Source organism: Octopus sinensis, linkage group LG30 (assembly GCF_006345805.1).
Source record: "Octopus sinensis linkage group LG30, ASM634580v1, whole genome shotgun sequence".
In the NCBI taxonomy this organism is placed as follows: domain Eukaryota; kingdom Metazoa; phylum Mollusca; class Cephalopoda; order Octopoda; family Octopodidae; genus Octopus; species Octopus sinensis.
Window position 1 is genome coordinate 9,236,602 of NC_043026.1, and position 12,416 is coordinate 9,249,017.

Here is a 12,416-nt window from a genome sequence, read left to right on the forward strand (position 1 = left end):
AGATGCTGCCCAACACACAAAACCAAGCCATGAAGATGCTACAGAATTTCAACTGTGATACAACTTCCACTGTTCCAGATAGAGTTACTTAAAACTTGCCAAACCTGTTACTTCACAATTTGTAAGACATTTATATACTCTTTACTCTTTTACTTGTTTCAGTCATTGACTTTGAGTAAGTCCTCAACACCACCGTCTTCCTTTCAAGCTCTTTTAACCATTTTTGGGGAGGTGTCAAGTCCAACACAAGAAATTCCTTTGCCATTTCAACACAAAGTTCAATTACAGTTCAAAATGTAAGAAAATAAAACAAGACACAAAAAAAGAAGGGAAGAAATAAAATAAAAAATAACAGTTCAAAAAGAGTTCTTTTATTTTTTAAATAAACGAAAGCTTTGAAGAAGAGAGTTCAAATCCAGGCAAAGAAATAAATTAATTTTCGGCCGAAAAGGTACTCCTGGCCAAATGTACATAGGTTCCTTGGTATGAATCGTCTTTACCCGTAATTGGTAAAAGAAATCCAAACACAATACTGGCTACAGCCAACGGTAACTGTAACAGGTTCTAATCATTAGGGCGAGGATACGTCCCTCCACTGTTTTTTTTTTTTTTAATGAATCCAAAATATTCCCACTAAATTCACAAAACAGCAGCCGCCGAGAGCAGGCGAAATTTGTTAACAAAAAAGAACAATATAACAAATTACACCCAGCTCAGATAAAACAACATCACTTGCCTCGACAACCTTCTCTGTTTTTGTTCTTTTTTCTTGTAATTGGCCAGAGCCAAAACACTCACGTCCACCTTGCAAAAACAGTCCTTCCTGCCTTGGTAATCCACAGACACAAAGATAATTTTTGCGGAGGGGCTACGCCTCCTCGAAAACACAATTCTCACTGCAAAGTGAGTCTTTATAGGCGGCCACAGGCAGGCAAATGTCTGGAGCAGAGTGGAGTCTATTACTCACCAAAAAATAATAAATACAGGGCAACAAACTCCACTAAACCCTCAAAATATATGACAAACGCCTACCTGTAGTCGAGCCTCAAAGTTCAATATTTCACGACGAAAGACGTGACATCAAGCAGCAAGAACTCTCCGCCAAAAACAAACACGTCCGTCTCCGACAAAGGTAGCCAAGCTACTTACCACACAACTACTCCTGTTTACTCAATTTGAAAACTCTTTGTATTGTCTTTTGTCTCCTGTGTCTGTGTGTGTGCGCCTAAGTTCATATATGAGTAGTGTCCCTTTAATATCACGCAAAAATTGATAAAAATTTGAGAATTAAAATTAAATATCTTTTTTCTAATTGATAGAATTTTACTAAACCTTTGGATGGCAAATTGAAAATAATGTGAATATATAAACATCACATTCGACAGAATAACGTGCATGGTAAAGGGTTTCAGTAACCCCTTAGAGATTATGATTTAGTTTAAATATTAGTGGGATTGCTTCTTCCCCTTATGAACACATTTGTGAGAAGTTAAGCTGCTATGTTGAGTAAATAACCTTCCACAGATATCACAAGAATATGGTGTCTCTCCTGTATGAATACGTTTATGGGTCATTAGGTTACTACTGGTAGAGAAAGATTTATTACAGACATCACAAGAATATGGTGTCTCTCCTGTATGAATACGTTTATGTTTATCTAAGTTGCCACTTTGAGAGAATGATTTACCACAGATTTCACAGTGAAATAGTGTCTCTCCTGTATGAATACGTTTGTGTAAAGTCAAATAAATATTTTGAGAGAATAATTTACCACAGATATCACAAGAATATGGTGTTTCTCCTGTATGAATACGTCTGTGTCCAGTTAAGTTAGAACTCACGGTGAATGATTTACCACAGATATCACAAGGATATGGTGACTCTCCTGTATGAATACGTTTATGATAAGTTAGAGCACTTTTACCAGGAAATAATTTACCACAGATATTACAGGAATATGGCTTCTTCCCTGTATGAATACGCTTGTGATTAGTTAAAGCACTTCTTTGAGAGAATGATTTACCACAGATGTCACATTGAAATGGCTTCTCTCCTGTATGACAATGCTGGTGATTACTTAAAACACTTTGGTCAGAGAATCTTGTACCACAGACACTACAATGATATGGTGACTCTCCTGTATGAATACGTTTATGTTGAGTTAGAGCACTTTTATCAGAAAATGATTTACCACAGATATTACAGGAATATGGCTTCTCTCCTGTATGAATACGTTTATGTTTAGCTAAGTTGCCACTTTGAGAGAATGATTTACCACAGATTTCACAGTGAAATGGCTTCTCTCCTGTATGAATACGTTTGTGACTATTTAAGTTACATTTACTTGAGAAAGACTTTTTACACACATCACAGTCATGTGACAATTTTTGTCTCTCTTTTTTGCTAACTTCTGGTAAAATCTGTTCCTTCACTTTCTCACTCTTTTCCATTATTTTTCCTTCAACTTCACAATATACGTTCTTTTTTTATTCTTTTTGCTCCTATAGTCTTTTGTTTACAAATATTTCAACTGTTGTATTTCTGGCCACTGTTACCTTTGTCACAAAACAACTAAATTTATCCACATTCAATCTGCAAACAGGCTCATCTTGTAGACACTCCAGCCAATGATGTCCAGAAGGTTTGCAAATAACACATTTCAGAGTAAATATATCAGAGGAATTCCACCACAGATTTATAGAAACAATCTTATATATCTGTTCTGTACAATATTTCCATTTTGGTCTTTAAAAAGCTGATAAATAATGAGAATGTATCTTCAGTTATGCCAATGTCATCTGATATTCTGAAATAATAAAGAAACAACAGTGTAAGATATAGAGGCTACTTAAAAAAATACAGATTCAACATTTCCATGAAGATAAACTTTAGAAATAAACATTTAACTGAACAACAGAACTTTCTAATTTATTAATATTTATATCAGCTTAGCACTTATTCTATCAGCCACTTTTGCCAAACCACAGGTTTATGGGGACATAAACACACCAACACTGTTTGTCAAGTGTTGAAGGGGTGGGAGGACAACACCCACACCCACACATATATATATATTGGGCTTCCTTCAGTTTCCATCTCCCAAATCCATTCACAAAGCCAGAGGATATTGTAGAAAATGCATGTCTGTGACTAGTTACCTAACAGCTCACAATTTCTTCTCTTTAACTCCATATAGGGAAAAAATTATTGGAAATAGTCATTACTCACTTTGCCCCATGAGGAGATTTCACGAATGATTACAAAAAGTTTATCAGCCAAGCAAATGGCCTTCCCTGAATGCATTGAAAACATTATAACAGAATCACTATTTCAGGAAATTATCATTGTTCTCTTTGAGTGTGTAGAAAGAGAAATTTGGCAGAGGCAAGAAAAGGTGAAATTGTCTCTTCAAATTATCCAGAATTACATTTGAAAACAAAGACTCAAACATCAATATCTATCCTTCGACATCTTAAAGATCAGAAATGCAAAAAGCTATTTAAGTATCGAATTCAAATGAAAGAGAATCAGAGAAAAATTGCAAATGATGTGAAATTAATGAATATCGAATAAATGGGGGTAAAAAAATCAATATAAAATATCATCAACAGTTTCTTCAAGATCTCTTCATGGTTAGGGCAGCGGACACGCGGTCGTAGAATTGCGGTTTCGATTCCCAGACCGGGCGTTGTGAGTGTTTATTGAGCGAAAACACCTAAAAGCTCCACGAGGCCCCGGCAGGGGATGGTGGTGATCCCTGCTGTACTCTTTCACCACAACTTTCTCTCACTCTTACTTCCTGTTTCTGTTGTACCTGTATTTCAAAGGGCCGGCCTTGTCACTCTGTGTCACGCTGAATGTCCCCGAGAACTACGTTAAGGGTACACGTGTTTGTGGAGTGCTCATCGTCGTAACCGACGGAGTGCTTCCATCCACTAACAAGAGATTATTGAAAGTAGTCATTACTCATTTTGCCCCATCTTAGTCATGATTTTTGATAATTGAAAATTACCAAATTAGACACTAAACGGGGGGTAAAAATTGATCTGGAATCTAAGAGAGAGAAGAATATTGATGGTTAAACACCGAACATCATCCAGATAATTTATTAGTAACCTCGATTATTATCGGATTGAGAGTTGAGGGAAAATTTCTTGATAATAAAAAGGACCTGCAACTCCAACAACTATAAGGACAAATTCCCAGTCCTAAATATATATTTATTTACTCACCACAAGGGGCTAGACACTGAGGGGACAAACAAGGCCAGAAAAACGGATTAAGTCGATTATATCGACCCCGAAAGGATGAAAGGCAAAGTCGACCCCGGCGGAATTTGAACTCAGAACGTAACGGCAGACGAAATATCTATTTTTTTACTGCCCACAATGGGCTAAACACAGAGGGAAGAAACAAGGACAGACATAGGTATTAAGTCGATTACATCGACCCCAGTGCGTAACTGGCACTTTATTTATCGACCCCGCCGGAATTTAAACTCAGAACGTAACGGCAGACGAAATATGTCCACGCATTTCGCCCGGGGTGTTAACCCTTCTGCCAGCTCGCTGCCATCCCCAGTCCTAAAATATAATGCAGCAATACTCACAAAAATCATAAATCCAAACAAATTAGGAGAAACGGGAAAATACTCATTTTGCCCCGCTAACTAATTATGTCCCTTACCTTATATCAAGAAACAAGGGTTCGATAAATTATAATAAAGCATTGGATTCTCAGCATTTCTGTGGTTGGAGTTTATTTTAAGAACATTTCTCCACCTAAAACACACAACAAACAAACTTAAAGAAGAAACGATGGAGCGTGTAGGAGGTTGCCGCCATAGCTAGAAATAGCAGCCAAATGTGGAACAGATCAAAGGACATCTGAGACACCAAAGTATTAAAAGATTAAATGTTTTCGTTGTTTAATACTTACGGAAATGTCTTTATAAAGGATGGTGTTGTTGTTGGAAGTGCGTCAGGTGGTTGAGAAATCTATTACAAATGTGTTTGGGAGTGAATTGAGAGAAATTCTGGCACCAGACTTCAAATGTTTGTCGTAACGTAATGAATGGGGGCGTACGTACGTTTCGTGCGCATGCGTATGAAATATTGGTTTCAAATTTTGGCACAACGCCAGCAATATCGGCGGAGGTGTTGGGGGGGGCCTAAGTCGCTTACCTTGACCTCAGTAGACAACTAGTATTTATTTTATTGTGTCCCGCCCCAGCAAAGATATTAAAGGCAAAGTCGACCTCGTCGTAATTTACGCATATATACATAAATATCGATGTAGGCACAACACGTGCACCCCACCGATGTCTGGGTGTTTTTTTTTTAGGGGGGGGGTCCCAAAAATGTTTTCGGATTCTGATATCATCGATATAGAATACGATTTTGCCAAAATATCGCGTTTTCGTAGAACACCTATTTACTGTATCTGTAGAAAAAACGGCCGTTGAAGAAAATATCTTACAAATATCTTACAAATATCTTACAAACTACACAATTTTCTCAATGAAGCCAACAGGAAAAGATGTTTTATGTAACACATTCTACCAGTATACGAAGTTTAAAACTTTTTAGTTACCTAGAAATTATGTTAAAAACTGCCGTTCAAACAGAAAAGATCCCCAATCTGTTTCTTAAACAAGGGACATATTCATACGGCACAGAATGTTTTTTTACCTCAATAGACGTGAGTGATTGGTTGAAATTGCCGAAATGCTTGAAATTAAAGACGAAATATCTTACAAACTACACAATTTTCTCAATGAAGCCAAGAGGAAAAGATGTTTTATGTAACACATTCTACCAGTATACGAAGTTTAAAAGTTTTTAGTTACCTAGAAATTATGATAAAAACTGCCGTTCAAACAGAAAAGATCCCCAATCTTTTTCTTAAACGAGGGACATATTCATACGGCACAGAATATTTTTTTACCTCAATAGACGTGAGTGATTGGTTGAAATTGCCGAAATGCTTGAAATTAAAGACGAAATATCTTACAAACTACACAATTTTCTCAATAAAGCCAAGAGGAAAAGATGTTTTATGTAACACATTCTACCAGTATACGAAGTTTAAAACTTTTTAGTTACCTAGAAATTATGATAAAAACTGCCGTTCAAACAGAAAAGATCCATAAACTTTGCCTTTCACTTTTTTTCTGCTGGGGGTTCAATAAAATAAATACCAGTTGACTACTCGGGTCCATGAAATCGACTGACACTTGACCCTCCCCGAAATTTCTGGTTTTCTACCAAAATCTTTAAAAAACAAAAGAAAAAAAAAGAAAAACCAGTATTTCATACGCATGCGCACTAAGCGTATTTCCGCCTAAATTCCTTCATTTTAACAAACTTGATTCAGTCGGAATTTCTCTCAATTCACTCCCAAACACATTTATAATACATTTCTCAACCACCTGACGCACTTCAACAACAACACCATCCTTTATAAAGACATTTCCGTAAGTATTAAACTATTTAATTTCTAAATACTTCCTGTCTCAGATGTCCTTTGATTTGTGCGACATTTGGCTGCTATTTCTAGCTATGGAGGCTACCTTCTACACTTTCCATCATTTTCCCACGTTTCTTGTGTTTTCACTGTGGATAAATGCCAGAAACGGCCTCAGACTCACCGATATTTTAAATCGTAAACAGAAGCAACCAGGGGCGAAGAATAGGGTTGAAAAAAAATCATAAATGTGTTTATGAAGAGAAAAACTTCAAAAGATGGGAAAGTGAAACGAGGAGGGTTGTCTTAGGATGTGCTAGAAACAACAGCCAAATCTCCCTTAAATCACACTTTTTCCTTTGAAAATATTTACGATATTTTATTTTTTTGTTACCGAAAAGGTTTCTCCCATCGTTTTTAAGGGCAAAAATATGTTTGTTTGTTTTTTTTTTCAAGTGAAAAGTGAAGAGGCTGGTGGTAAATGGAATTTTGAAAATGCGATTTTTCAAAAAAAGTTTTTCCACAATCGGATCCTCCATAACCAAAAAGTGGGATTCCGTAAAAAAAAGAAATATATATATATATATATAGTGAGGGCGCGTGGCTTAGTGGTTAGGGCATTCGGCTCATGATCGTAAGGTTGTGAGTTCGATTCCCGGCGACGCGTTGTGTCCTTGAGCAAGACACTTTATTTCACGTTGCTCCAGTCCACTCAGCTGGCAAAAATGAGTTGTACTTGTACTTCAAAGGGTCAGCCTTTTCACTCACTTTGTCACGCTGATTATCCCCGAGAACTACGTTAAGGGTACACGTGTCTGTGGAATGCTCAGCCATTTGCACGTTAATTTCACGAGCAAGCTGTTCCGTTGATCGTATCAGCTGGGACCCTCGTCGTCGTAACCGGCGGAGTCTTTTTTTTTTTTTATATATGTATATATATAAAATACAAAATGGGACAAGAACGCAAAACATCCAAATAGACGAAACAAATAACACGGACGGGTCATTGGAAGCCTTCTTCAGTCAAGAACCGGATCATCCTCGCAATCCATTTTACCCTAACTTATGACGGAAAAATCGGATCTTGTAAATTTTCCGAAAGTCCCCCACCCCCGGGTCGTTAGCGCAGTTTTTTTTCATTTTCGTTTTCTACATAGTTACGGACAAAACCCTTTGTAACTTTCGTCCTGTGTTTTGTCCCTTTATGTTTTAATTGATTTTTGTTAGCCCTTGTGGCCAATAAACGAACGAATTATTATTATTATTATTATTATTTTGTTGTCTTTGAACGACGATAATTTGCTGAAACAGTGATTCTGTTATAATGGTTTCAATGCATTTAGGGAAGGCCATTTGCTTAGCTGATGTACTTTTTGTAGGCATTTAAACAAGAGGTCTATAAGTCCCCTATTCATCAATTTCACAATATCATCATCATCATCATCGTCTAGCATCCGTTTTCCATGCTAGCATGGGTTGGACGGTTCAACTGGGGTCTGGGAAGCCAGAAGGCTGCACCAGGCCCAGTCTGATCTGGCAAAGTTTCTACGGCTGGATGCCCTTCCTAACGCCAACCACTCCGTGAGTGTAGTGGGTGCTTTTTACGTGTCAGACGAGTCTGGCGACCGGCCATGCTCGGATGGTGCTTTTTACGTGATATATATATATTATATATATATATATATATATATATATATATACACACACATATATAAATGTTGTGCAGTAGGTATGTGTAACTGGAATTTAGAAATATGTTAACTTCACACAAGATTTTCTGATGTAAATTTTAATAAATTAAAAAAGTTCTGTTGTTCAGGTAAATGTTTGTTTCTAGAGTTTATCTCTATGGAAATGTTGAATCTGTATTTTTTAAGTAGCCTCTATATCTTACACTGTTGTTTCTTTATTATTTCAGAATATCAGATGACATTGGCATAACTGAAGATACATTCTCATTATTTATCATCTTTTAAAGACCAAAATAGAAATATTGTACAGAACAGATATATAAGATTGTTTCTATAAATCTATGGCAGAATTCCTCTGATATATTTACTCTGAAATGTGTTATTAGCAAATCTTCTGGACATCACTGGCTGGAGTGTCTACAAGATGTGTCTCTTTGCAAATTAAACTTGGGTAAATTTACTAACGAGTTTTGGGACAAAAGTAACACTGGACAGAAATACAGCAGTCAAAATACTTGCAAACAAAAGACTATAGAAGTACAAAGAAGAAAACATATATATATATATATTTTGTGATTTTCAAAGAAAAATAATGGAAAAGAGTGGGAAACTAAAGGATTTGACTTTTCCAGGAGAAAAAGGGAAACAAAAATTGTCACATGACTGTGATGTGTGTAAAAAGTCCTTCTCTGAAAAGGGTAACTTGAATAAGCATAAACGTATTCATACGTTAGAGAAGCCATTTCATTGTGACATCTGTGGTAAATCATTCTCTCAAAAGGGTCGCTTAAATATGCACAAGCGTATTCATACAGGGGAGAAACCATTTCACTGTGAGATCTGTGGTAAATCATTCTCTCAAAAGGTTCACTTCAATATGCACAAGCGTGTTCATACAGAAGAGAAGCCATATCAGTGTAACATTTGTGGTAGACCATTCTCTCAGAAAAAAGACTTGACTACACACAAACATATTCATACAGGAGAGAAACCGTACTCCTGTAATATCTGTGGTTATTCATTCTCTCACAGGAGTGCTTTAACTTCTCACAAACGAATTCATACAGGTGAGATCCCATGTTCCTGTGACGTCTGCGGTAAATCATTCTCTCGCAACAGTGCTCTTGCTTCTCACAATCGTACACATACAGGAGAGAAACCATATTCTTGTAATATCTGTGGTAAATCATTCTCTCGCAATAGTGCTTTAACTTCTCATAAACGTATTCATACAGGAGAGAAGCCATATCAGTGCAGCATCTGTGGCAAATCTTTCTCTCTTAGTAGGAACCTAACTTCTCATAAATATATTCATACAGGAGAGACACCATATTCTTGTGATATCTGTGGTAAATCATTCACTCATAGTGGGAACTTAACTGCTCACAAACGTTTCCATACAGGAGAGAAGCCATATCAGTGCAACATCTGTGGCAAATCTTTCTCTGCCAGTAGGAACCTAACTACTCATAAATATATTCATACAGGAGAGACACCATATTCTTGTGATATCTGTGGTAAATCATTCACTCAAATTGGGAACTTAACTGCTCACAAAAATATTCATACAGGAGAGAAGCTGTATCACTGCGACATCTGTGGCAAATCTTTCTCTCTTAGTAGGAACCTAACTATACATAAGCGTATTCATACAGGAGAGAAGCCATATCAGTGCAACATCTGTGGCAAATCTTTCTCTCTTAGTAGGAACCTAACTATACATAAGCGTATTCATACAGGAGAGAAGCCATATCAGTGCAACATCTGTGGCAAATCTTTCTCTCTTAGTAGGAACCTAACTACACATAAGCGTATTCATACAGGAGAGAAGCCCTATCACTGTGATATCTGTGGTAAATCATTCTCTCAAAATGGGTGTTTAACTGCTCACAAACGTATTCATACAGGAGAGAAGCCATATCAGTGCAACATCTGTGGCAAATCTTTCTCTGTCAGTAGTACCCTAACTACTCATAAACGTATTCATACAGGAGAGACACCATATTCTTGTGATATCTGTGGAAGGTCATTCACTCAACATGGCAGCTTAACTTCTCACAAACGTGTTCATCAGGGGAAGAAGCAATCCCACTGATATTTGTGCTAAATCATAATCTGTAAGGGGTGACTGAACCCTTTACCATGCAGATTATTCTGTCGAATGTGAGGGTTATTTATTCCCATTATTTTCAATTTGTCCTGCATTAACCCACAGCTTTCAAATTTTGATGATATGATTGTGTATTTTCACAATGACATTGTAGGGTAGGTGTTAGAAGCCGACTCTGACTAGTTTGATCATAAAATAGGTAGAATATTTGGGCCAGATATGGCTGGTTTAAATTCTAAAGAGTGGACACTAGATGTACCAACACTTCTTACTTCTCACAAGGACCATAAGGGGCCATTATTGACTGCCATTGAAAATATTTCATCATCATCATTTAACGTCCGTTTTCCATGCTAGCATGGGTTGGACGGTTCAACTGGGGTCTGGGAAGCCAGTCATTATCATCATTGTTCGACCGTGGTCGAGACAATGGAATTTACCATGCTACGCCAGACTTCACGGTCCATCATGGCATTACGGAGGTCCTGTTGCTGGATGCCTGTATCCCTGGAGATTACATCAGGGTAGGAGAGTGTGCGCCCTCTGGTATCGCGAGCAGATGGCTTCCAGAGGAGAAGAGCAGAAATTGCCTTATTTTCAGCTCTACAACAATATCCAGCCAACTGGACTCTCCTACCTTTCACAAGAGATGACACAGGTAGTAGTTTCCCATTTATTTGTACTTTGGTTGGATGACGCTTCCACGAGAGATTTTGAGTTCTCATAAGGAGGCGAGTGTAGGTTCCATCCAACCGCCTCTCAAGCTTCTTTGATAACGTCCAGGTTTCTGAGCCATAGAGTAGAATTGGTTAGTCTCTGCTTAGATTTGATGACCAGATGCCAGGCCGTCTGATCTGGCAGTGTTTCTACAGCTGGATGCCCTTCCTAATGCCAACCACTCTGTGAGTGTAGTGGGTGCTTTTTATGTGCCACCTGCACAGGTGCCAGACGAGGCTGGCAAACGGCCACGATCGGATATTTTAAATACAGTCCTGCCCTGTCTCACTGTAGCATTGCTCTCCGCTATTCCTGACCTGTATGTTCCACCCCCATTCCCTGTCTTACTATATTATTGCTATTGGCTTGCCCTCAACTTATGTCTTCCACCCACATGTAACAAGAAAACTTTTTACACACCCTACCCCCAACAAACCAATCTACATCTCTTCTTCACATTCCTTCCATACACTATGCCTACCTCTCACTCCCCCAATCCTGTCCTCATGGTGCTGTTCATCTGTATCATTGCTATCCGGTAGCCCCCTGACCCTATATAATACCCAGGTTGTCATCACTCAACACCCCCTACACTCTAATCATGCTTCCTTTGCAGTATCCTATTCCTTTACTACCCACAAGGGGCTACACACAGAGAGGAGACAAACAAGGACAGATAAAGGGATTAAGTTGATTACATCGACACCAGTGCGTAACTGGTACTTATTTAATCGACCCCGAAAGGATGAAAAGCAAAGTCGACCTCGGCGGAATTTGAACACAGAGCCTAACTTTTCTGCCAGCTCGCCGCCTATGCAGTATCCTGTCCCTTATATTATGACGTTTGAACATCAAGGGTATGCCCTGGCACTTGCCACCATCTATATCTCCCTCTTCCTTTACTCAACCATCCTCATCTATGCTCTAATCCCCTCCCTAGTGAATACGCCCATCATTTTGCCACAATGTCCATCGTGTTGTCTCCCACCCTTATCTCCTCCTGCATTTCCCTCAGGCTGGGTAACCATGTATCTCCTTTGTGGCGGCACACCCTTTCCTGATCTCTCTCTCTCTCTGGCCTGGTATACTTGTACTTCCTCTACAGCAACAGACAGATCACAACAAAAGATGCTGCCCAACACACAGAACCAAGCCATGAACATGCTACAGAATTTCAACTGTGATACAACTTCCACTGTTCCAGATAGAGTTACTTAAAACTTGCCAAACCTGTTACTTCACCATTTGTAAGACATTTGCCATGTATTTTTATAAGGGGTTGTAATAAATAACAGTTGCTTTGAATTTACCTGGTTCTTCTTGTCATTCTTTTGTATTCGGTAACTCCAGGCAGACAGAATAGACCAGTGAATGCATAACCAACACACAGCTACATCAAGATGAACCAGCCACAGTTAACTCGCAAGCAAAAC

The 12,416-nt window shown here is 38.3% G+C and overlaps 3 protein-coding genes and 1 pseudogene across 4 annotated transcripts in view; 2 read left to right on the forward strand and 2 right to left on the reverse strand.

Moving 5' to 3' along the window:
• The window catches only part of LOC115226701 (zinc finger protein 665-like), a 35,358-nt gene extending 32,695 nt beyond the window's left edge, over positions 1-2,663 (reverse strand). The window contains exon 1 of one of the 2 annotated variants that reach the window (XM_036515266.1): positions 1,856-2,663. In XM_036515266.1, coding sequence (XP_036371159.1) covers positions 1,856-2,450 — 595 coding nt within the window. In that variant the 5' untranslated portion in view covers positions 2,451-2,663. Of the gene's footprint in view, positions 1-1,526 lie in introns of both variants that reach the window. The other variant, XM_036515267.1, reaches the window with a different exon arrangement.
• The window catches only part of LOC115226795, a 71,624-nt pseudogene that overhangs the window by 21,262 nt on the left and 37,946 nt on the right, over positions 1-12,416 (reverse strand).
• Positions 1-12,416, forward strand: part of LOC115226793 (zinc finger protein 3-like) — a 28,193-nt gene that overhangs the window by 3,269 nt on the left and 12,508 nt on the right. The window contains exon 2 of the mRNA XM_036515131.1: positions 8,384-8,709. The gene's annotated coding sequence lies outside the window, so the exon portion shown is untranslated. The remainder of the gene's footprint in view (positions 1-8,383; positions 8,710-12,416) is intronic.
• LOC115226792 (zinc finger protein 253-like) lies at positions 9,028-10,700 on the forward strand. The gene is made up of 2 exons (XM_036515311.1): positions 9,028-9,391; positions 9,812-10,700. Exons 1-2 carry the CDS (start codon positions 9,034-9,036, stop codon positions 10,249-10,251), a joined length of 798 nt encoding a protein of 265 aa, XP_036371204.1. The 5' UTR covers positions 9,028-9,033; the 3' UTR covers positions 10,252-10,700.